The sequence below is a fragment of the Dermacentor silvarum genome, chromosome 1 (genome assembly GCF_013339745.2).
Source record: "Dermacentor silvarum isolate Dsil-2018 chromosome 1, BIME_Dsil_1.4, whole genome shotgun sequence".
NCBI classification, from domain to species: domain Eukaryota; kingdom Metazoa; phylum Arthropoda; class Arachnida; order Ixodida; family Ixodidae; genus Dermacentor; species Dermacentor silvarum.
In genome coordinates, this window is record NC_051154.1 from 65,888,831 (window position 1) to 65,915,029 (window position 26,199).

General features: G+C 42.5%; 4 protein-coding genes across 9 annotated transcripts in view; 3 read left to right on the top strand and 1 right to left on the bottom strand.

The window, feature by feature from the left end:
• The window catches only part of LOC119464635 (terminal nucleotidyltransferase 4B), a 72,627-nt gene extending 67,337 nt beyond the window's left edge, over positions 1–5,290 (top strand). For all 3 annotated transcript variants that reach the window (XM_037725660.2, XM_037725667.2, XM_037725672.2), the window contains exon 9: positions 3,090–5,290. In XM_037725660.2, coding sequence (XP_037581588.1) covers positions 3,090–3,522 — 433 coding nt within the window. In that variant the 3' untranslated portion in view covers positions 3,523–5,290. The remainder of the gene's footprint in view (positions 1–3,089) is intronic.
• LOC119443965 (paraplegin-like) overlaps positions 1–26,199 on the top strand; it is a 389,278-nt gene that overhangs the window by 230,457 nt on the left and 132,622 nt on the right.
• Positions 15,726–25,967, bottom strand: LOC119464687 (malonate--CoA ligase ACSF3, mitochondrial). Of its 4 annotated transcripts, none has more exons than XM_049668874.1 (7): positions 25,833–25,967; positions 23,945–24,506; positions 21,829–22,083; positions 21,061–21,227; positions 20,843–20,988; positions 17,770–18,003; positions 15,726–16,155 (listed from the first exon to the last, which is right to left on the bottom strand). In XM_049668874.1, the coding sequence occupies exons 2-7, from the start codon at positions 24,488–24,490 to the stop codon at positions 15,779–15,781; spliced, it is 1,725 nt and encodes a 574-aa protein (XP_049524831.1). In that variant the 5' UTR covers positions 24,491–24,506; positions 25,833–25,967; the 3' UTR covers positions 15,726–15,778. The 4 variants fall into 4 exon arrangements, with proteins under 4 accessions (XP_049524831.1, XP_037581609.1, XP_049524824.1 ...); XM_037725681.2 differs by lacking the exon at positions 25,833–25,967 and adding an exon at positions 25,205–25,476; XM_049668867.1 differs by lacking the exon at positions 25,833–25,967 and adding an exon at positions 25,033–25,476.
• The window catches only part of LOC119464710 (BTB/POZ domain-containing protein 17), a 45,506-nt gene continuing 44,851 nt past the window's right edge, over positions 25,545–26,199 (top strand). Inside the window, exon 1 of the mRNA XM_037725688.2 lies at positions 25,545–25,756. The gene's annotated coding sequence lies outside the window, so the exon portion shown is untranslated. The remainder of the gene's footprint in view (positions 25,757–26,199) is intronic.

Genomic DNA, 26,199 nt, shown 5'->3' on the forward strand with positions numbered 1-26,199 from the left:
TGTCAACTGTATGCGGAGACGTCAGTCTTGCACAAATCCAAGCAAATCTGATCGCCTCCAAGCGTAGTATGACGCAGGGCATTATTAAACATTTTTTATACCACTCTAAGCCAAATAAATTTTCTCTTTTAGGGTGAACAAGTTTTTCACACTTCGATTTTTTAGACTAGTTTTGGAAGTCCGGAAAATCGGTCGGCGACTGTATACACTTGAGGAATCGGAGAATGCAATTTGCTAGCACAAAAGGAAACTGCCCTAGCGAACCGCGAAACTGCGCACCACGGCGTGCTGCGTTGGCTGCGTGCCATCGCTGCGTTACAGTGGCTAGAATATCTGCGTCACAGAACACCCATACAAACTTGCTACGTGGTTGACGCGGGCGGCACTCGCGCCACCTCTCGGCCGCAGAGCCAACCAATTTCTCTCCTACTTTTGCAAGCCGGATAGAGGTGGCGCCAGTGTCTTCCCCCGTCACCCCACGCCCTCCGCGTCATTGGCCGTTGGCGTTTTTCGTCGGGCAATCCGAAACCACCAAGTCCCTCACTATCGCAAACCAAGCCGACGTGTTCTGCTCCCGAATTTCATCTGCGTTATCTGTCCGAAAACGTAGTCCGACGTCGGGGGCAACATGACTGAACGAACGAAAAGTGCCATTTGGAAACATTTCGTAAAGAACTTGGCCCAAGAGGCTACGTGCAAAAGCTGTGATACGAAACTTTGAACGCCATCGAGTACGACGACGCCACTTGCGAACCATCTCAAGAACAAGCATTTTTCTTTGCACGGTGTGATTTTGAGAGACAGCGGGAAGCAAGGAAGACCAGAAGGCGCACAGCCGCTCATCAAAAGTGCGCTGAAGTCGGGCAAGGACCTATCGCAGCACGAGAGAACGGCGATAACCACCAGGATTGCCCGAATGCTGGTGTTCGACCTTCAGCCTTGCATCTGTGTCGAAAATCGAGGTTTCAAAGAGCTGATGAACCACATGGAGCCGTTGTACATTATATCCAGTCGCACGACGTTTTCGAGGACAATCATCCCGGCGTTGTACAGACACACAGTCACGGCTGTCAAGGAGGGAATGCATGCGGATTTCCAGGAAGGCATAGTCGATCTCGTTTACAAGTGACCTGTGGACGTCGAGGTCTAACCAAAGTTACATTAGTCTTACCTGCCACTACTTAACCTCAAACTTCTAGAAGAGAAGCTTTGCATTGGACAACCGGAGTGTGACCGAGAGTCACACAGCTTGCAACATCTTGGAGCACCTGCAAGCAATGATGGATAACTGGGAGCTGCCACTGCAGAAAGTGTCAGTCTATGTGGTGACGGACAATGCACGAAACTTCCGTGCGGCCCTTAGGGGCATTTGTTGCGTCCCAATGCGGTGCATGGGCCATACACTGCATAAAAAAGATGCCAAGGAAGAAACAGCAGGAGTTCCTGCCATTCTCAAGAAGTGTCGCGCAATTGTTGGTCATTTTGGAACTTATTCAAGACGTGGAAACAAGATGGAACAGTGAGCATGACATGCTCTCACGTCTTGTGCAGCTGAAAGAAGCCGTCTGTTTAGAGCTTGCCACCTCTGAGACAACTGTGCCCAACCTGACACCACAGGAGTGGAAAGCAGTGGCTGGGCTCGTCAAAGCTCTTGAACCAATCACATCGGCGATCAAAGATCTTAGTGGCCAGAAATATACAACTTTGTCATCAGTAGTACCATTTCTCTATGGAACACAAATGGTCCTGAAAGACTGCATTGCAGCCGATGATGACACTTCAGGGTTTGCAAGAAACTTGCTGAAAAGCACGAGGACAAGGTTTCCAGGGCAGGACGAGCAAAAGGAGTGTGTTGGCAACCGCCTGTGAACCAAGGTTTAAGAACCTTTTTTGTGCTCAAATATTCCAGGAAACAAGGCTCGTGGAGCTTGAAAGAACCGAGTTGCAGAGCCCTCCAGGAGAAGCATCAAGTGACTATACTGCAGCGTCAACATCTACAGCTCACAAGGAGCGCGTCAGCAGTATCTGGGACAGCATTGAGAAGCTGGCAGCGTCATCAGAAAGAAGACACTCCTCCAACACAGCCAACATTGAGGAGTTTCAGCAGTACCTTCGAGAGCCCATTTGCAGTAAGGACCAAGACTCTCTCGCATTCTGGAAAGAGACAGGCAAGCAACACTTCCCAGGACTGTGCAAGATGGCCATGAAGTACATGGGCATTCCAGCGACGAGTGTACCAAGTGAAAAGTTGACCCCAGATCACGTGCAACAGCTGCTTTTTTTGCATGAGAATTTTTAATATTCAAGCTTCTATTAAATAACTTTGCTATTCGATATTCGATTTGATTCGGTATTCAAGACTTAATATTCGGTATTCGCACACCCCTAATGCCAGCCACTGAGCTATCCCACATCCCACAATGTTTGGGCTTCGCATTTAGTGTGGGGTTTGTAGTGCTCGCGATGCTGACTCGGAGTGGTGGTGCCACGTCTTCATGCATTTTGGATGCGGCAGCACTCAATACAACATGCTTGTGCAGCATAGCTGATGTGCAATGCAACACTCGTTCACAGTATGGCTTTCAGTACTGCAGCGTTTCCCAGTGTTCCTCTTGTAAAGAATGTGTTGGATGTGAACGAAGTGACATTGTCATCGTTGCCATTGCACCGCTGTCATCACGCTGCTGTTTAATAGTTGCAAGAGCTTATGCAAGGTTGGGAGTGTTTGGAGGAGTTTGAGGAGTAACTGCTGTCACAAATGAATGCAAAGCCACAGGAGGTAAAGTCTGCCTTTTCTTTCACTTTTTAAATATGAGCACGGGCTGGACAGCCCAATCGTATGATCTCATTGTGTTGCAGTGGTAGTGCTAATATTCCTTTGACTTGCATCGGTGCATTGAACTCTGGTATGGTTCTGCAAGAGCAGCCTGCAGTGCAAAGTTTAATGTTATGTCCCTTATGGACAATAATTTTAGTCCTTTCAAGTGCTTTTTCTTTTGGCTCTTACAGGCATCTGTGAAATAGTGCCTTTGCAATGCTTCAAGCTTTTGTTCTGCAGTAAACAGTGGTGGGCTAATATTTTTGTGCAGGACGGTTGGCACCAATGAGGCCGACAGCAGCTCAACATCTTCCAGTGGACCATTTGGTGGTAGTCCTCAGCACAGCTCGGGGTCAAGCGTAGGCAGTGACAGCGTGAGTGGTGGGGCTCATGCCAGGAGTCAAGGGACGTGCACCAACGGTGTGGCTGCTGTGTGGGCCCAGGACTCCGAGACACCCTGCGAAGCTGGCGAGCAGCTGGTTGATGGTTGCCAGCTGACCACCAGTCGTACCTTCTTCCCTAAGCAGCGCAAGTTCTCGACTGGCACTCCTGAAGCAGCCGAGCAGCACAGCAGCTGTCGGGGCTTTTCAAACAGCAGCGCCCGGCGACGGCAGCGCAACTTGAGCCGGCCTGCCCGTGAGACGGTGCTGGTGGCACAGGGCCTTGTGCACCGGGACGTGTACACAGTGGCCTCCTTCAGGTAGTGCCATGTACTACCTAGACTGCTGTGGCTGGTGGCAGTCAGCCACTGACTCTGGGACCTTGCTCGGTTGTGCCATCTGTGCACCATTGGTTTCACCTGTCTGTGGGCTTTTTCTTTCTCTTTGCTACAGACTTGTTTTTATGTTGAATGAAGTTATTTATTAACTTTTTTTTTTCTTGAGGAATGAATGAGTTTGTCTTGTATGTATGCTAAAAGAAAGAAAAAAAAAACGAAAAAAAAAAGTAAAAATTCGATAAAGTTCAAATGTAAAATTGCACAAAAAAAAAATTGCATTTATGCAAGTGCAGCCTAATGCTGGGCTGCTACTCTTAGTTTGGCTAAGTAAGCATCTGTGCTGGATTAGTTCCCCCTTTCGTCCTTTATCCCCCCCCCCCCCCCCTGTGCATGTGTGATTATGAATGAGTGGTCAAGTTATACAGAGATTTTTCAATGAATTGTATTTATTCTTATTTGTGGATGTCATTATTGTGGTTTTGTCTGTATATAGCGATGACAGTATACACATCTACAAATATATTGCCACGTATATTTTTTAGTTTCATGAAAACAGTGCTCGTGACTCTGTACATAATCATGTTAATGTTCTGCTGATGTAGATGGTCTATGTACATGTTTTTAACCAATCCTCTACCGTTTCTTTACTAATAATGTACAATGTTCAAAACGAAAGCAGGTCACTCAATGGTTTGAGGGATTGTTTGGATTTTTCTTGTTCTCCCCTCCCTTTTTTTTTTTTTTTTTTCTTGCACTAGAACTGCAGCTTTTTGTTTAAGTGTGCTGGAGCACTTGCCTGCAGTTAAAATGTTCAGTGCTGACAAGAACTTCTCGTTCCTGATCTACTGCTATATATTATCTAGGATTTTTTAAATTCAATCCACAAAGTGCTGTGACATTGAGGAGTGCTATGTCCTTGAAAGCTATGAATGAAGTATGAAGCTTTGATTTCTTTTTTTTTTTTTTAATTTCAGTAGTTGTGCTTACTGGCTGTGTATACAAGTTTGTTGTGAAGTGCTCAAAACTTGGTGCTTCATGAAGGCCTTGCACAATGTTTCTCAAGGAATGGACACTGTCCTGCCTTTTCCTTTTAAGTCTCCATGTTTCATTTCAAGTTCTTGAGTGGACTCTCATTGGATGTCATATGTTTTGTGAAAAGTGTGCCATCTCTTGGCAGTGTCACGTTGTGCTCTCTCAGCTGTGGAGATGGCTCTCCAATGCAAGTGGATGGTGGCAGTTGTTAAAAGGAGCTAGTCCATGTTTTGTGGTGTGCCAATAGGATACTGCCTACCAAGCTGCTCACATGCAGTGTGTTTGCCTCACAATTGTTTGTGGTGGCATGTTTCCTTTTACCAGGCAATTTAATTCACTTTGCACTGTGGCTTTGGTGTCCAGAAGGGCATTCACTGCTGACGGTTACGACGTGAAAATAGTGACGCCTGTTTATGGGCACCTACCTGGACATGTTGTTTATATACAAGGTGAACGCGAAATGGCATAGCAGCCAGATTTAGGCTGCTTTGCAAGAACTTCTGATGTGTATATTAAGTACATCTTGTGGTTTCCATTTATGTCAAGTCATCCTAGTCACACGAATGTGAGTTTACAGTACATGTTGCCACTGTGTGTAAAAATCAGTTGTGTTACTTAAAACTCCCAGCAAAGGCATTCATAGCTATGCACTGTAACTACATTTTGCTGGGAGCTCTCATCAAAAAATGTTTCAAAAGAATAAACAAGACACATCATCATGACTTGGATGTCTCGAGTGCATTCTAGCTGAAGCATCTGAAGTGTTAAACTCTAAAGCCTCTGCTACTGCTCCAGCCTGCTTTTTGCACAGACGCTCTGGGCTGGCTTGAGTGTTTATTTAAGGTGTGAGGCCAAGTCAAAATTGCAATTTTCTTTCAAAATGTCAATTTTTTTTTCTGCTTTGTTAGATGAGGAATTTATTCTCCATCATTTTGCTGAAAAAAGTATCTTCCTACGTAGTTTCTTTCAAAAGATACATAAAAAAATGTAAACCCACCCGGCGTCTACGAAACCGAAACTGAAAGTGCCAGTTTTCTGTGGAACAGAAAAAAATGCCCTGGTTTGCAGTTATTTGCTGGTTATTTAAGTATCGTATCACGTAAAAAGTGTAGCAATGCCATAATAGCATTTTCAACATTTTATTTATCAATTAAAATAATAAGCACCTCACCAGGTGGACGTGCAATGTTTGGCACGTGTTGTTTAAGTTATGGAGGCTGCACGCGCGTTAAAGGAGCAGCGGATCGTGTGATGGATGTGTTTACTCTCTGTCGCTTACTTTTTATTACTGGCAGCCACAGAATTGGGAAAGTTTAGAGCGCAAAGACGCACAAAATTAAAGTTTGTAGGCAATCAGTACAAGGCGACGGTCCTGGAGACGTACGTCAAATACCTGTAATACTGCAAAGCAAGCTAGAAAAAAAAAAGCCGAGGTGCAACAGGACCAAAATCGGACAAGAGCGAGACCCAAGATAAAACTGGCTACAAATATAGGGGATTTTAGCTCTCCTGATCATCTTATGTAAGCGCTATGCTTTGAAATCTTTTTGTTGATTTTCTCAGAACTCTTTTTACGATTTCTTCAAACGCAAACATTCATAACTTTTTCCCTAATAAAGATTTTTTTGTGAAACTTGGCACAATTCTTTCTCACATTATTGGGTGCGCAATGAACCTCAGCAAGTAAAATCGGGCCCCAAGTTTTTATATGGAGGCCTTTTACACCAAGGCACACCCATTGGAAGCACACATGTTTTTGGTTATTTCATCACTATGCTTCGATAATTGATCTGATCTCAGTAATTTTGGTTCATTGCACAGATCAAGGCCTCTCCTATATCACTGCCAAAAATTGTGTTTTTTTATCAAGTTAAATTAGAGTTATGACTGTTGGCGTGAGACCCACATTTAATCAAATTTTTCAAATAATAGAAATATTGCAAAAATAATGCAAACTTTAAAATGCTCACATAGGCCTAAAAAAGTGTTCTTTATGATGTAGACCAATAATTTGTATTGTTCCTCCTTTTTTAAACTTTTTTTCCCAGCACTTGGCCTCATACCTTAAAGATGCTGGGCTTCTTAAGGTTCTAATAGCCATTATGCTTTGCTAATACAGCTTGCCTACAAGGTATTCAGAACATTGAAACCAGAGAAAAGGGTGCATTTTCTTGCAGTCTGGCATAGTGAGCTACTTGCACAAGCAATGCCACTAGTGCAGTTAACTACACCCCTTTGTAAAGGTGTGAACATGGGCTGTGAAAAAACCTTATGCAAGTGCAGTGCAGGTTGGAAATTGGATGTGCTGGGCAGGTGGTATTGCAAACCAGGTTATCGAACTGGAATGTTTTCCCCGCTCCGTAACAAAATCAAAAAGAAAAAACTCTGGCAGGCTGCCTTCTCTAGAGCTTTTCATCCATGAATTGTGTGCACTTGCGGCTCAACCACGTTACTTCCATACCGCAACAGCACCACTTACAACACAGGATGTGTGCTGTGTTCTCTTTGCTCATCCCTGTTGCAAGTGGTGCTGTTGCAGTATATAGTTATAAACGTGCCCAATTTGCTATGCTAATAACATGCTACATCTTTTATAAATGCACACGAGTTTAAGTGGCAGCACATTGTGGTTTTCTATGTGGCCCCATTGAGAGGTAGGCAGGTTAGTAGTGCACTTGCAAGTGTTTGAAATTTGACTGCCAAATAGTATCCGTTGTTCGGAGACCTATATATAATCACTAAAATTAAGTAGGATGCAATAAAAACATATTACTCTCAGAGGTGTGGATCCACAATGCATTTTATGCTGCGTGCGCCAGTCCGGCTGCTGCATCTTGAAAGCTATCTGCGGCGGAGACAGTCCACCCTGCGCTGTGTTTTCGCGGCTTAGTTCACGTTGATGCAAGCGGCAGCTTGCTGCCGCTTGCATCAACGTGAACTAAGCCGCGAAAACACGACGGCCATATATTTAATATGGCCGTCGCACGAAGTTCAATTCGCTTGCTGCTGCTGCCGTGCTTATCCACTCCAGCGTTTTGAGTTCCCACGGTCGAGTGGCATCCGTTCATATTTGCCTGTGCGCGCGTGACACCATGCTTGTTAAATTAGTTAGTATGCCTATGTTTACAAGTTTATAAGGCCGATAAACTATCCTTACTTCGTATAGCTATCGCAATCGATGCTTCGCCTTTCAGGCAAAACTGCGCCTTTTCTTGCATTTCTTGATTGGAGCGAAAAAAAGTTTAGGTTAGACCCTGTCGCTAACTGCTCAAGTGCATGCCAGTAAGCCCCCGGTGCTGCAGTTGAAGTCTGCATATGGACTGTCACTGAGTTGGCTGTGTGCCGCCCCATTGTTCTTCCAATCCTTCATTCAGCACTTCTTTGCATTTGATGCAGCTTGGGCTTGGTCCTCTGCTGTTGTTTCTGTGGGAACACAAGGGCATTCCTCATACCACCTCTTAATTTTGTTTGATGCTCAATGGACTAATTTCAGTGGCATGGTCATGGTGTAGGTGCAAATATTAGTGGTGCAGGTATCGCATGAGCACAAACTTAAGTTCCATCGCAAGGAATATTAGAGGGAAATCTGCGCTAGTAAAACTGTTCAGCCCCCTGATCTCTATGGGGCTGGATAGTGCATCGAGTGCCTTTGACTGAAGCCACCTTGTCCCTTCGGTACTGTCGCTTCGGTACTTTGCAGCGACACTTTGGGTGTACATCAAGAATTGCATTGCCGCGCTCACAGCATCGCTAACATGAGTGGAATGCACTGGAGCACTGCCGATTGAGAAAACTCTTTATGTAGGAAAAAAAATATCGCATATGGGTTCAGATAATCGTAAAAGACCTTACCAGGCATGAAGAGAGAACAAAACCTTGGAACACTGAAAGCTATGACAAAAAACTGTTACGGCCACAATATTATCCAAGTGCACTAGTAAGTGCAGCATACGTCCTACTTCTGGGACAAGCTGCCGCATTTCTGCTGGCTTCACCTGCAAACCGGCTTGGCGAGCGGCATCCAGCAAAACATAGTACAGATCAGTGGTTCAGTCAGCATAGGAATGATGGGCAGTACAGGGATTTCCCAGTTTACTCCTGGCTTCAAACCCCACCTTTCAGACCCCAATGTTACCCTTATTAAAACAATTTCTACAATTCGGCGGTTTTTGGAACATTACAAGCTAAGTTGTTTAGAATATGAAAAATAATCATGCATAATGATTTTACTTACCAAATGTTTCGATTTAGTGACATACGTTGCAATTACAGTATAGACCACTTATAACGTAACCGCTTATAGTGCAGGACCGGATATAATACGGTCTTTTCAGACTCCTGTTAATTTTCCCATAGCAATCTATATACGCGTATCGCTTATAGTGCAGTTGCGGGACATGAAATACCGGTTACAATGCCGCTGCCTGGAAGTTCGGCAGTCAGCCTAGACGGCAAATGCACCCCTCAAGCCACAAATATCGTATTTACTCGAATCTAACACACTTTTTTTTTCCGATAAAACGGGTTCAAAAGTTGCGTGCGCGTTAGAATCGAGTACAACCCTAAAGCTGCTTACCATATGGCCCTCGACATTTTAATATGGCCGCCTCGCACGCGCGTCAAGCCTAGCTACCATAGCTTCCTCCATGTGCTGCAGTACACGTGCTTAGGCAATAGTCTACCGTCTGTCTTCACGTTCTCTGTGTCTGCTCTATCAGCATGAAGTACCGAGTTCATCATGGTGCCGCACTTGAAAGGAAAGTGATCATGTGTACGGAGACGGACGGAAATCGGGCTGCATCATGGGCGTTCAGAGAATCTGAAACTTGTGTTCGGGACTGCCGTAAACAGGAGTATTTTCGCCAGCAAAGCAATTCGGAACGGTTTCAGTGGACCGAAGCAGGATGTAATCTACGACGATCCACTTCAGCGATACGATTGCCTCGGCCCTATCTTGAAAGCAATCTGTGACGGGGAAAGTCCGCCGCGCGTAGTGTTTTCACCGCTTATAGGTCACGTTGAAGCGAGAGGCATGATAGCACGAAAGTCGATTCGCTCGCTGCGCTTCATCACTCGAGCATTTTGGCAGTTCGTTTCCGTGGTCAACGAGCAAGATGTGTTCATGTTTGCTTGAGTGAGCGTGACACCGTGCTTGTTCATTTATTTAGGAAGCGAATACGGAACCTAGAGCACAGTGACAGCGACGGCAGAAATGTGCTTGGAGTGTGCATTATCGCAATAAAATAGTTGTTTTGGTTATAGTGCGGATATTCATGACTCCGGCAACTTACGTTATAAGTGGTCTATACTGTATTTGCACTGGACATTATGCTACTAAATATATTGAGACTTGTCTATATTGTTTTCAGGTCGGAAAGCAACACGGTTGAATCACAACAACAAAAAATCTGTAATGTCCTTTACGAAACCATGCTAAGTCATAGAAAAATTATGTGCTACCATGCCCCATAACATGGCTCATTGATTGAAGAGCCAGATTTACTTCTAGTAATCTACCCATGCTGCACTTGGCACGTGTTTTGAACTGGACACATTAAATGGTGTTGCAATTATTTGTTGCGTTAGGAATTGAGGGTTTTTAGTGTAATTACGGTTGGACCGTAATTACACTTAATCCCGTAATTGGACAGTGATCGTTCAATTGTTTACTTCAGTTTACGCGTGGAGCTGCAAGGACTTTTTCAAGGAAATGTAATGAAAGGTAAGTCTGGAACTAGAACTTCAGCTTGCTCAGCAGTGATCATTTGCAGACTTCTGTATCTATAGAGGAAGTGAATAACTGGCCCAGAATTGTCAAAAAAAAATATTTGACCTGAAGTATTGCTATTCCTTTCCCTGTGTGCTTGTGTAGCATTCACTTTGCTTCCTGGTGTGGTTCAAAGTGGAGCTGAGTTGTAGCCTCTTTGTGTGTCACCAGAGATTGTTTGGTGACATAGGTGTGTAAAATTGGGTAATAAAGCATTTTAGTTGAGCAATCAGTCTGCTCCGCTCAGACTGGCATATGCTAGCAATTTCCACACAACCCCTTAGCAGGAACGCTAGTGTTCTTGCGTGCAATGCTCGTGCCGCTAGTGAAACGAAGATCACTTCCCTCGCTCGGTTTACAAAGCCAACTGAGCAGAGTGTGAGAGGGTGTCTACTTGGCTTCTGTGGTTTTGAAGCAGAGCTGATTGTGCGTCGCTCGCGTTTTGGCAAGACGCGCTTATCAAATGCAAAATCTATGCAGTTCCCTGCACTTTCTCAGCGTGTGAAATCTGAGCGGAGCATAAGTGGCGCTCAACTAAAACTGTCTAATAAGGATATTGCACCCCCCACCTTCATTTTATGTCGAGAGCTTTTTTTTTTCTCAGTGCAGGAACAGCAAGAGGGCTGATACTTTAATTTTTATACACATGAATCAAGTGGTCAAAAATGTCACCTTAATGAGCTTGTACATTTAATGAGTTTCTTTAAATAAGGACACAGGCACAGCCCTCATTGAATATAGCAGGTTTCAGACAGATTTTGTGTTTGTGATAAAGTTCGTCCTCGGTTACAAATCTGTGAAGTGCTTGCAAGAGATTGGCAGTGGGCTTGCTTCATGATCTCTACCGAGTCATTTACAGGTACCCCATTTTAACTTGGGTTGCAGCTTTCTATGGGAAATATTGTGTAAGATGAAAAGCAAGACTTTGGGTTGGGCATTTATGTGTAGCTGCATATTTTATAAATTTGCAGGGTCATCCAGAAAATAAAGATCGTATAGTTATACAAAATGAAAAACAGTAGTTATTGTAAAAAAACAATTCTGTTACATACATGCTTTCTCTTTTGAGGGTCAACTAGCTTCCGTAACAGCTGTGCTCATAATATGACGCTGCAAGTGGAGATTGCAAGAAGTCGCCCTTGTGCAGTTGGTGTAATGGTCTAAATGAAGTGCATGATTAAAAATCCTACCGACTGTGAGTTAAGGAGTGGTATTCGATTTCTAAATGCTCAAAAGGTGAAACTGGCAGAAATTTGCCTGCAATTGAAAGCAGTATATGGTGATAATGTAATGAGCGAAAGAAATGTGAGAAAATGGTGTGAAATGCTCAACACTGGACGAACAAATGTGCACGATGAAACTCAACCTGGCTTAATGAACTGGCGGCGGAAGAGTATAACCTGGCAATTCTGAAGCTTGCGACTAGGTACGACAAATGTTTAGATGTAAGAGGTGATTATGTAGAGAAGTGAAGGAAGCTTCATGTATGAAACAATTGTTTTTTCCAATAAATATTTTTGATTTTCCATAACTAAACGGTCTTTATTTTCTGGATGACCCTCGTATTTAAATTTGCTTAATGCTAATACTGCGTACAGCAGCCTTGCAAACTACTCCGGCTGGTCTCTTAAGACAACCACCAGCTTTAAAGATTTGGTGTCTAAATTTTTTTACAAAATGCATTGGTGTTCTACATTGCTTTGCCCCACAGGGCAGTGGTAAGGCTTTATATTTGTGTGTGCATTTTTTTTTATTCATCAGTTTTCTTTCACCCTAATCACCTATAGTAACACACAAGGCATGTCTAGGCTAAGCTCTTCAGCCCTTATTAGTGGCTCTCCCTCTCTCTCCCAGAAAGTAAGTGAAACGACAATGCATTTCACCAACATTTGTACAATGATATATTGGACTGGTGCAAGTCTTGGGATGCCCAACAAGTGGACATGCCTTGAGCATTGACTGTCTTTATTCTACAATGGCAAATGCGTGCCACGAATTAAAAAGCTAATTTCTAACAATTTCTGACAACCGATGGTGCGAATAACATATTGCCAATTAAATTGGAGGTATTGCTGTTTTTTTTTTCCCTTGCTAAGCATGCTGCTTGTTAGTTTTTTTCCCCATGCAGGTCAACTTTAACGTACTGCAGCATAGGCAGCGATATTGATACGTGCGTAGGCATGCTGTACATCTGCGCAAAGTGTACAGCTGCCACACATGCATCGTTGATCACAGTACTGCAGAGTTTTATGGTGGGCCTTGCGGGAGTGCAAAGCGGCAGAGAGAGACAATGAGAGAGAGAAGCTCTTTTTTAAAAAGACTTGCTGGCATGTGTACGACTGCTGACATGCTGCTCAGCATAGGGAGGGGGCAAGGGATCAGGACTGAAGAAGGCGATAAAAAAGTTAATAAATACATGAAGGTGAAGCTGATGATACAGGCTTCATTTGCAAAGGTGATGACATTCTTTAATATACCAGCAACTTTACTGCTAGTTTTTAAAGTGTCACAATTATTAAAAGGAGCTGATTCAAATAAAAAGTATACTTTGGTCAATTTTCTGACAGCCATAATAATAGCAGACAGCAGAAAGTTTCAGCAATAATTTGGCTCATTACCTAAAATATGCTAATTATGTTTCAATGCACCTTAAGATGCATGCAGTAATTGCAAAATTGAAGCAGAACACTACTGAAGTCATATCTGCTAAAAAATGCATTGACGGTCTAGTTAAGATTGTTCCGAAGTGCTAGAGGATGGCTTTTGAGAAACAAATGAAAAGCTGATGTATTTCATAGCATATTCTAAGGGCGGTAACCTTGAAAGAGATGCTAATCTTGCGATCTCGGATAAGCAAACATGACCACTGCATGTGGTCTAAAAGAACTAATTAAAAGGCTGATTAGCACATTTTAGGCAATAAGTCGAATTAGTTTTTTTTTTTCTGCTACTGTCCGCATAATCATGTAGCCCAGCTGTGGAAACAGCTGGGGCCTATATTTAACAGTTTTATGTAAGTGTTCCGCATAATAAAAAACAGCTGCATTCTTTTGCTGTGGAGGCATCCATTCCATATATCTGCTGGTCTGCTTCTTGCTTGTAAGAATTTCTTGCTGGGCTAGTTAGTAAAACATTGCTAAAATGGATGACAGACTCAAATTGTCTGTCCTTTCTGTATGTTTGTCTGTTTGCATCTTTTGGCGATTTAGCGATACTTTTTTTCTTGCAGTGATTTGTTGCCAGTTAAAGGGAAAGTATGCATGATTGTCCAGAATAAAAGTCGGGGGGGAGGAAGTGCTATTACACTGCAATCCAGCCACTGCTATCAGGACACCTCAGCTGCATTGCTGCAATTGTGGCTGCATACCTGAACTTGGAATTCCAATGTGCTCCTTGGATATGGCGATACAAAAAAAGTTTATTTTGGAACCGAGGTGTATTTTCGAGTTGAAGGGCAGAATCATTAGCAAGTTGTCCATTGTTTTGAAGGGACACTAAAGTTAAACACTAAATCATTTTAGAGGGATAAAGTATTATTTCAAAACTCTCTATTCGAAGAGAAAGTCAGCTTATTTTTTAAACTTTGCTCCAAAACCACAGCTCCGGTTCATTATTGTGACATCATCAATTTCAAACTTTTTCCGTATATTGGGGTATTATGGCTCAGTAAAAGTTCTTGAAACTTGCTAAGTCCTTGTGTCTTTTAGAATACAATGTATTCCACCATAAGCGATGAAAAATTAACTAGGCCCAAGCAGATGCCATCAAAATTAATGAAGTCGCGGCGAGCTGGTGTGGGAACTTCAATGCAGCATCACCACTAGTCTTTCACTTTTGTGTCTTTTCGCACTTACCAAGCCGCTTCTCATGATAAGAGTGGCTTTTTTGTATTGTAAAAGGACAATTCATTGATACAGCTCAAATTGTTTATAGCAAGCGAGAGATACTTTTGTGACAGCTAGCAGATACGTAAAAGGCACGAAGGCATGGGCCTGCGTAGATCAATTTATCTCCTCTTTTGTTTGTGTTGTTGCAAGTGTATTGTTCCTTCAGTAGAATAAACACAATTTTAAGTCAGCGCCACTGTTCATCATCTTTTTTTCGTGCTGCTAGTTTTGGGTGTTTCCATATCTAGCCAACCAGTCCTTACAGCATGCAGGGCAAACAAACTTCAATGAGAATTTGTAGACATGTGCCAGCCAATTATCTTTGTTGACTTTCCCTCACCTCCATTCTTTCAATGCACCTCTTCACCTTTGCCCTGGTCAGGTTATGGAGTGCCGACACTAAAATAGATCTCAAGGGAGAGGAGGGATTACCTCCAAGAACAAACCACAAGAGAAAGGATTAACTTGTCATCACTGGTGCCTTTTCTCGGCAGAAGTGTATGACCTTGCTCTTCTACAGGGAGAAGGCAGCATGGAAGATTTTTGGAAGTGACATCTAGATAAACTCTTGTCTGACCATTGCAATGTCCACCGTGTTTGTTACTACACATGCACTTGCATTGTCAGGTGTCTCTTTCACAACCACACCTGTCAATCCTGGCTGTTGTTTGTGTAGTGTGCAACTAAAGCATACTGCACATCCATAGTTCACTGCCGAACCACTCTTGCACTTATTTGTGCCTGTGTGAACAATAAGGGAACTGTTTCCTCGGGTGCATGGGAATGAAGAGCATATGTGGGACATTTTTGTACCTGAATTTTTAGCCTGTTACCGATTATGCATGTATTGCAGCTCCTGATTAGCATTTGCAATGCTGAGGTCAGCATTGCACTGCCTTATATACAATGTCAGTTTTATATACAGCACTTTGGCATCTGTTGCTTAAAACCAAGTTCTCTTATTTATTTCCTTTGTTTTTTTGTACACAGCACAAGAAAACTGCATCAAAACTTAATTTGTTTCCATGCTACTATGTTTGCTACAATGTTTACTACAATGCTACTCTATTGCTGTGAAGTTGTGTCAAGAGATTGCTGCTTTACATTTTTTGAATGATTAGTAAAAGTATGTTTCTGTTGACTGTTCAGCATTTCTCAGATTTGCTTGAACTGCCAAAGACAAGCATAATGATTTATTGAAATGTTTAGACATGTGAAGAGGGAGGCAAACAGCCACATACGAAGCTTTAGGCCAAATGTTAGCAGTTGTTTGTAATACAAAAAAAGACGTGCTAAATACAAGCACATGTTTTATCTGCTTAAATAAACAAGACAATGTAACCTTGATCTTAATTGCAGTGTTGCTAGAACATTGTTCTAAGCTCTGTCATTACACATGCCTGTTTGCCAGTGGAAACAGGGGCACCTGTCTTGTTGATTATTCAAGGCTGGCATTGAATGGAGCTTCCAGCCTAAGCCCAAACAACAATACACAACTTCAGATTACAATTTTTACATTTTATTTTGCAGTTTCCTAACTTGCATGAGTGTGCATGCTATTGGTTTGGTGCAGGCCACAATTTTTTTACAAGTTCCTTCTTATTGACTTTGCCCAGAAAATTGCGTTCTAGAGCAGGCACACACAGCAGAATACTGGGTACATTGTATGTGGGCATGCGCTCTTTACACCAGTTTCGAAGGGCTTCAAGTTCCAGTGTGGCTGATGGCTCATGCAAGACAACCACCGCAGCAACACGCTCACCCCAAGTGGCATCAGGGGCTCCCACTACTGTGCATTCTTTAATGGATGGATGGGCCAGCAAGTGGCGCTCTACATCTAGTGCGCTGACCTTGTAACCACCAGTCTTGATGATATCAGCTGATGTACGACCTAGGATCTTGTAGACACCATCAATGCATGCAGCGCTGTCACCTGGAAATATTCGCACAAGGGGATCTACATACAGAGGCCATATATTTCCTTATTGTACAGCCCTCAATAAACTGGCATATTTCACACCGTCCTTTATGAGGTACATACTGCAGACATCACCAATTAGGCAACCATGTGAACCAAAATTCATAATATATGTCTGAGGGATGCACACTACATGACCAGTACGTGACCACACATTCTCTGCGCACCACCAGAACGGCCATCAAACAAAGAAGCCGGCTCGCACAATATGGTTAAAGTGTGCTCATACTCCCCAGGTAGAAATTCAACCAAAAGGAGGCTTTCACAAAGGGCAGGAACACAGTGAAAAGGGGCAGTCAACAAGGGGCATTAGTCTTCTTCCTGGTAATGTGGTTAGCCCCATGGAAACAGCTGAATTCTCATTTTCACTGTTTACCAAAGCAAGGAATATTTTTTTATAAATTTCTCCAGAACTTCGTCATAGTACTCATCTGGATATTGAGCAGTGCAGCAGGCATATTGAGCCGGCATACTGATATTGACCAAATTAAAAAGATATGCCTTGTACTCAAGCACTGACAAATGTGATACACAATAGAAATTATCAACGTTGGTCAAACAAAGAAACTCTCAGGCCAGTGCCAACGTCGTGACAAGGGGACTTGTCTTCATCAGGGCAAAAAAAAAGTTTTCACAAAGGAACTCGTCTTTGTCAAGGCAACAACAACAGTTATCCCCCACCCTGACCCCTGGTCAGAACAGTGGCTCCAGCCTGAGACATATTAGTAAGTTGCTCGACCACTTTTGATCGCTTCAAGTCTTCATCTTCCTGTGGACCTGTCTTGTTCGGATGCAATATAAATTATGGTATTAAGAAACTAGCTGGGTTTCTACAAAGTCGGCTCTGGAACAGCAAGTACTTGTAAACAGGTTCCTAACGCAATGTTTTTCACAACATGGCCCCCTTTTGGCTCATATATCTGCTTACAGTGCTGCTGTATATGAAAGCTGCTTTAAATTAGTGTCTACAAGTAAAACGACTTTGGACTGCCCAGGCTGCAGATTCCCATAAAGCCCTTAGAAATTATGCAAGGCACACACAGAGCCTCTATGTAGACTAACCTAAGCATACAAAGAATTAAGCATTGAAAAGAAAGAAAGAATGCAATACTCTTAACACAATGCACTTTAGAGTCGCAAACTGAAACTGATGCCTGAAAGGAAGTTATATTTCCATTACCTATGTTCTAGTTTTCAATCTCAGTCATTACACACAGAAATCACCCACCATGCTAATAATGTACACAACTGACAACACAGTCAATCCCAAGGAGCCAACGGGCTGGATCACTCCAAAAGCATGGCTTTCCTTAAAGGGCCTTCACTAGGCTCTGTCAGAAATTTTGGTTTTACACTAATAGAATTATAAATGGTCATCCATCCAGTGTTCTAGCGCAAGAATTCCTAAAAAGTGCTTAATAGTAGCAGAGATAGCAGTGCAGAAATGTCGTAAAGCGGTGCTATGAGCAGGCCCACCTTCCCCGCAACAGACATGCCCTCTCGCACTATCTCGACCAGCAACCACAAGTGTCATTGTTGAAGTTGAAATGGACACAAAGAACTGCCTACCTGTTTTAAACCAGCCATCCTGCGTAAATGAGTCTTTTGTTACCTCTGGCCTATTCCAGTAGTACTTGAACACATTAGGGCCTCTAATAAGCAGTTCACCACTGTCATTTTCTGATCCTTCAAGGTACTTCGTCTCTGCATTTGTGCTCAATACCAGAGGCTTGTACCCTAATTTGGAGTCATCCGCTTCAGCAATGCACACTTCAACACCGGCTGTAGGGTATCCCACACATCCTACAAAAGAAATTCAGGATGCAACAATGTTAATATACATGATGTATGCAAATGCCAGCAGGGCCAAAACAGTCATAAAGCACAGGAACTCCTTTCCTTTATGGCATACATGGAAAAATATTACTGAGTCACAGCCATCCTTAGGATGCCCTTATCACTTAGTACTATGGATAACCACTTTTAACTATAACAGAGACACTACACAAATAAACTAGCACAAACATGTCTACTATTCATGTGAATTGTCCGACATACAAATGCTAAATTTGATGTTCATAGAAGTACAATGTCACAGTCAGCTTAGGCAGGCAAGAAAATAAATAAAATTGCACTTGTAATTTTCTCATTTTAGTAAGAACATAGTTGCCAGCACCAATGTGAAGCCAGAACCAACTGCGCACAGTGATTGTTTCAGAATCAGTCAGCACATAAATGTCAGCACATACTCAAGTGCCAGTTTGAATACTGTGTGACATGAAGTCCTGTGTTAAAATAATGCCTTCATGAATGGCTGTATGAAGCTATGCCATAGTAGCAGATTTTTATATGTCACAGACAGGCTTTAGAGTTTTTATGACAGTAAGATCTTATGTAATTAGTGTTCTCCTAGAGTGACAGAAATTGTTATATTTGAAACCAAGGCCAGGATTTATTAGTAATACCTACATCGCCCTAAGGCATTGTTGTAGGGGGGTCCAAAAAAAAAAAAAAGAAGCAGGCACAACCATCGGCAACCAGGGTCAACAGCACTGAAAACAATCTACAAGACACTTTTGAAGAAAAAGGATAAGCGCCAAAAGAAAAGAGTAAAACATTGACGTAATAGAATAGCACCAGGACAAAGAGCTGTCAAAATGGACATGTGGCCTAAGAAACAGACTCAATTGCACTAATGAAACAAGGCATCAAAAATATATATGCAGGGAGCTCATTCCAAGCACTAATAGTATGGGAAAAGAGCAGTAGAAAAGCCACAATTTTTTTTTTTCAGTGTGTGTGTGTGTGTGCTGCACATTAGCTTGCATTAGATGTTTCTACACCTTTCGCATTCAAGGTACATCAGAAAAAGTGAATAAGGCAGAAGCCCTACACATGGTTCTTTGCAATATAAATAATGTGCATTGAATCTGCACCATGCAAGCATGAAAAAAAAAAAAAAAAAAACGTTTCAGATTTTAATGAACTTAAAGTAAAGCCACAAGTGCTAGAATCACTGTAGGAGCTTGTCACCGGGACAGTTGAGTGCAAGCATATATACATTCACCTTCTCATTTGGCCCAGACAAGACATGCAAAATAAGTTCAAAATGTCTGACGCCAAAACTAAATGAAGTGTTTAACATGCATGGGCACCTCTTGACACTTTCGAACTTGAGTGAATAGATCGATCCCACCGACAAGTTTCACGACGCCACCGCTGCCGCGGTTCATGCTGGTACTTGTAGTCATCCGGCCGCTCCAGCCACCCGGAGCCTGTGCGTCCTGTTTCCGAATGATTTTTGGCAATTTTTATGGTTCGTGTAGAGCCATCGTGCGATGGGAGCATTGACCTGCTGCGTTCCTGGGTTGTACAACAACCACACAATGGACAAAGGCTTCGGATTCTATGTGTTTTCTAAAGAGCGAAAGCTTCGAGAGACGTGGATCCTTCGGATTAATAGGTGGCACTGGTAATACACAGCGCAAGAAGAAACACGGGGACGAATAGTGGCCGCATTTCGACGGGGGCAAAATGAGAAAACACCCGTGTACTTAGATTTCCCGGAATTTATAGATTATTTGTTGATTATTGATTAGCTATCGATTGGCTATCGCAAGGTATTGGCCACATATTTGGGCTAGGCTAATAACTACCAAGTCATCCCCAGCATTTTCCGGAATTTATTGATTATTGATCTATTATTGATTAGCTATTTATTGGCTACTGATTAGCTATCGCAAGGTATTGGCCACGTACTTGGGCTAGGCTAAGCACTACCAAGTCCTGCACAGCATTTTCTGGGATTTATTGATTATTGATCAATTAGCTATTGATTAGCTATCGATTGGCTATCGCAAGGTATTGGCCACGTATTTGGGCTGGGCTAAGCACTACCAAGTCATCCCCAGAATTTCCCGAAATTTATTGATTATTGATCAATTATCAATTAGCTATTGATTGGCTATCGATGACTTGGCGATGATTGGCTATCGGCGTTTTTATGTTAAAAATGCCGCCTAGCTTACCTAAGAACTTCTAGATATCGCTGTTACCAAAGTCTGCAAGTTGTGCACGAAACCCATGTAGGTAAGCATCATTAGGGCACGAAAGTTTTGGCGCCGCATTTCAAACCTATCTCCAACAGGTATACAAATCCTATTACGTCCATCGCTAAGTAAACATAACGTTGCAGTCACCGAGATGCACGTGTGCAAAAATAGTAATGCAAAAACGTCCGCATACTACATACAAAGCTCGAACAAATATGATACTCAACGCGTAACCAGCGGGTAACAACCAAAATGAAAGAGCAGCTGGCACTTTTCAACGTTCGCCTCGCATGCTGCAATGAACAGCCGATGTAATTTCTTAAAATACATGACGAAATTTTCTCGGTGGTGGAGTCGCAGAGATGTCTGGGAAGCTCGTGCGCAGTATTCCACGAGCACGGACTGCGGTGGTGTGGTTGACCAGTTGACTACAACAAAGATGGTGGCAGTGCTACTTCGGGAAAACCGGCGCATGCGCAGATCGGTCGGTGGGATCGGTCTATTAAATGGCAGGTCGAATAACCCATGTTGAATTGATGGAAGTTGACTGTGTAAACAGCAAAAGCTATGAACAAAAAAATTCACAGTACCAGGATGCCTTTTGCCGTGCAGGAGATTTGACAGTGGTACGCCGACTTCAGTCATTCCATATCTTTCCAATATAGTCATACCGGTAATGTCGTGGAATTTTTCAAATATGGGTTGTGGGAGAGAAGCTGAACCACTAATGACAAACCTGCAGCAAATTAAAGAGAACAAGTTAATTCAATATCACCAGTGGTGTATGTTGGCGATTTCAATTGCATACCTGATATTTTTTGCAAATGTGTCACGAACCACATTTGGTGCTGTCTCTTTGCAGTGTTTCAAGTGCTGCTCATAGTGCTCGATCAGCTTTACATACATTGTAGGTACAGCCATGAAGACTGAAACTGCTGGCTTGCTCTTATCTAGATGCAGCAGATGTTCCCACACCTTTCACATGTAAAGTACACCAGGAAATGTGAATAAGGATCAAGCCTCGCAGTAGCATATGGGTGTTTGCAATATAAATAATGTGCATTGAAACTGCACTGCACTGTGCAAGCATGAAAAAAGGTTTTAAATTTTGTTGAACTTAAAGTAAAGCCACAAGTGATAGAGAACTTTATTAATAGAAAGGCAAAGAGGTCAGCCTGAGCTTGTGCCACAAAACCTTAATTTGAAGTTGACTATAGATCCCACAAACCAAAGGCCGGAAGAAAATTAACAGCATTAAAAGTTTGACTGCGCGCTACCTAGCCCAGAATCCTGGAGATAATGATTGTGGTTTGCACACTTTTCATCTGGACGACCACTTGTCTTTCAGAAGCATGCTGAATATGCTGCGGCCCATTAATTTGCTATGCACAGAAACATTTCCAAACACAAAAAAAGTCAGTTTGCATGAAATGAAAAATAAATATATATATATATATATATATATATATATATCATCCCTCATGCCTGCTATCTACATACTCTTAAGGCTAAGCATCAAAGCGAAATTAGCTGCACCACTGCGCGATTTCAAGTAGCCAAAGGCCATATGACACACCTCTGCAGGGTTAAACTTGGGTAGCATCACACAAGCTGCACGAGAGTACAATGGTGTGAGCAGGCCACTTATAATTCCATGTGTATGATGAAGTGGCAGTGCATGTAGCATCACATCTGCAGGTGCCCACTCCCAGGCCTTTCTAATCTGCGCCACTTGGAAGTGCACATTGCTAAATGAAAGGACAACTCCTTTTGGAGGCCCTGTTGTCCCACTGGTGTACATCATCAGCGCATCCTGTTCTTTCAAGCTTTCCTGAAACAGAAGATCAGTGTGTTTTAATCATGAAGTACATGAAGTATAAACAGATGCCTCCTAATCTGCCATTGCCTTTCTCCTCTTTTTTTAAAATTTATTCTGCAACACATTTTGACAGGTCACCTTCCTCACAATTCACATTAGTAAAACCCCATCATTAGAAATTCACATTCGTCTTAGCATTGGAGTACTGAAATTACAGTGTAAACAATACGGGCAAAAATGTTTTTGGTGCATGCATCACTGTTCTAACGCACATGTTACCTTAAATTCTGACATATACGGAAGGTCCCAATTGCATAAAACAAGGATGTTACCATTTCGTACACCAAAAATTGTTAAACTGTCTTCCTGTTTAGTCTTTCACATTAGCTTGTTATTTCACATAAAACAGTTTAGCTATATAAAATAAAACATTTTTAGATAAGTAGATCTTGAACAATGTTAACAATTACTCGTACAGAATAGAAAGGTCTTGGCTGAACAATTTCTTTCAACAAAAACAAAAGAATTAGTGGCAATAAAGCTAGCTTATACCAGTGTCACACGGCCACTTTCTATCACTATCGAGCCCGATCCGGATCGAAATTCTGGATTATAATTGGCTCCCTCCAACAGCTTGCATAAAGGAGCCAATCATGGCTGAGAAATGTGATCCCTGTTGGGCTCCATTGTGACCGAAAGTACGCCATGTGACACCCATATTAGACTTCCAAATGATTACTCACATAATCATGTTTCCTTTGGTAGATAAGCTAATAAGTTTTATATGAAAAAACCTAGTCCTAGATAAGAACATATATCGCAAGGTAAAAAAAAATGTTGCTTGAACAACTTGCCAACTTTGAAGCCATGTAGGAAGTATGCACAAGGGTCAAGTTTTTTTATAAGCTACTTGTATACTATGGGCACCATAAGCTTAATATACAGGTTTTCTGAAAGAGCTGAACTGCTACTGCATCTGTGCCACACAGCCTGGAATTAGTGAATTGAGTTGTTTGTGCACACATGTAGACTTCCGCTCTAAATTTTCAAACTACCCACTTCAGGGGGAGGGGGGGGGGGGGGGTATTCTGTATGTGTCTACCTAGTGGACATGTCCATTTCATCTTCTGCTGAAGTGCTGATTGGCTGCACTGGGGTACGCGTCAGGAGACGGGCACTCCAGCCAATCAGCACTTCAGCAGCAGGCAAAATCGACATGTCCACTAGGTGGACACTTTACAGAATAAGCCCCCCCCCACCCCGGGTTTATTTTAGATGCATGTTCCACATATATGCACTGCACTAGGCACAACTTGGCACAGTGAACTACTGCAGAACAATGAAATTGTCACAAGGGTGGACCTGCAATTAGAAGAATGCTTTTCTATAACTTATTAATCTTAGTTTTAAAATACATATCAGCACGTGCCATGAGTGGCATATTTTGCTCATTTTTGTTCAACTATTGCCTATCGTCACTGTAATGGTCAAGCTTTCTAAGCACAGATGAAATTAAAAGGTGAGTTTGAAATGTTTTGCAGAGCAGCATGTTGAATTTTTCAGCATTAGCGATCTTAAACAATACTTTTACATTATTATCAAGCACAAGCCTAAATCAGATAAAAATGCACCAATAATTATCCTTTAAAGTACACATGATTGAACCTGCATGCCCATTCCAAACTGACAATCAGACAAAAATGTACGCAGCTGGCAAACCACAAATAACACACTTCACATACACTTTCACAGCACTGAGATTTGGACAAACCAGCTCGGTGGAATATATGAAGAGGTTGCGCAAGAGTGCAGGTTTAGAATCTGGCTATTCCACTTACACATCAATTTATTATGCCTGTGATATAGAACTTACCCAGTCTTTGCTTTCAATTTCTTCTGCTTTTTCTTTATTTGGTCTGTCAATTACAATATAAGGGAGAGAAAGTTGTTCTGAAAGCTTCAGAATACGTTCCTTGTATTCTTGGGTTGTGAGCAAAATAGATGTCTGCGAATCTTTAATGTAATATTCCAGCATGGCATCTGGATGCTGATGGTAGAGGGGCACGGCTACATTACCACCCAGCCAGCATGCCCACTGTGTGGCAACATATCGAACATCACTAGGGCACAAATATGAAATTCGCATTTGATCACATGAGCTTGCAAGTTTGGATATCTGTTTTTGGATTTGCTGGCTAAAGCTAAGTAGTTCATCATAGGTGTGTGAGCCAAGTGCATCAACCACAGCCAACTTGTTCAAGTGCTCTTGAATGCCTCCAAACACCGGAGAGAATGTGGGTGGGAAAGTGGTTGAGGATGAACATCTTATGGAGGCAACAGATCCAAGTTTCAGCTTCTGCAGATTTATGAAGTTCTTTGCAAGGGTTCCTTGCAACCTTGCAAAATATATGAACGTCATTTTTCTTTACAAACCCCTGCAAAAGAAATTATATGCTTCAATTAAAAAGCCTCAATGAAATCACTTGACATTAATAATGTAAAATAAGCCATACAAACGTTTAAGCACAATGTAAAGCACAAACTTCGTGATATTTATATAGTACCCCACGTACTGTGCTGTAGTGATCGCCCATCACATTCAGCTGTAATATGCCCACCTACATGCATGCGCTATGTCAGCTCCTTTTCAGCAAATTATTCCTCGCCCGTTATATTTTTCTCCAATATTTCCAATAATGCACCATACAAATCTTACTACATGACTCACCTTGGTAGATTATTGGTACTTTTGTAGCCTAGCGAGAATATGGGATAGCTGAGTGCACGACTTCCTCCCGAGTGCTCAAACTCCCAACACCTCTGCGGCTGTTGCCGCTTATCGTACACACATGTGACCACACCTACCATATGTTGCCGCGTACGCGAATAGCCCAGTGGCTGGCCTGCACATACACAGGGGGTGAAAAATGACAAGGCAGAGGTGTAGTCCAATTTGCTCACATTTGGCGTGTTTCTCAAGGCGTGTAGAATCTCCGTGTCTGGACACTTTATGTGTATTCGGTTTGTTGGTGCTGGCAGGATTACTGTGTGTGGTTATAATAACACAATTTCCGTAACATCCGCTCGTTATGATTAGCCAAACCCACGAACATGTCACCCGAACCAAACTCACCAAACTTGCCAGAACAGAAAAAACTGCATCACGGCACGACAAGGAAGCTTTCGCGAAATCTCAACTCTTGCTGCTTGGTGCTACGACAAGGACCGTGGTTTTACAGTTCATGTGGTTCAAGCACTTTGAGGTGTTTTGGGACCGTTACAAATGCGGTGCATAAACAAGGCAGCACCTGCCTCGCGTCGCTTTGGCATGCTTTAGCCAAAACTAAAAGCCATAGAATAAAGAACCACAACTGCCAGTCTGCCACAACAGCACTCATCCAGCAGACAACATGCAGACAACACCCATAGAGAAAGGAAGTTGAATTTCTTTCTCTATGCAACACCTATCACCGTTGCATTGGTTGCATGATTAGCTTACAAAATAGCTTCTTTTATTACAAACTCATAAGTACCTTGTTAGTAATATTTAGAATAACAGGTGGATTTATTCCTTTCAGTTGTTAGCTCAGCTCAACAGCTGACGTTTAATCGTTGTTTACGTCTGGCTCCGAAACCTCGGCGGCACCTTTGCGTGGCTGAGCAAATGCGTCCTTCTGTCCATCAGGTGAGCTGCTGTTTAGAACATTTCATTTCGTAACTCATTGAGGTCTTATAATGAAAACGAAATAACGAATACTTGCTCGTCCCCGTAATGAAGCACTTTCCTGGTAGCAGACTATTGCAAATTCGCCTATATGGCGCAGTCGGGCTTTCGGATTGAGGAACGAGCTGTATGCTTTGGTGGTTCCGTTCCGATAGCTCTGTGAAACCAGCAGGGCTGTGCACCTGTCTCATTTGCAAATTATGTTGCAGTTGCACGCTTAGGTTTCATCACAGTAGAGTTGTCTGCAGACTATTTTCATGATGCCGATCGCTCCTATGATCTGTTGTGAATTTATGCAAGGCGGACATTTTATTTCCTCCTTTGCAGCTCGAACATTTACCGCAAGTGCACTGAACGCATTAAGCCACAACAATCTAAATTGCCGCGAGGCAGTGCGTTTGCGC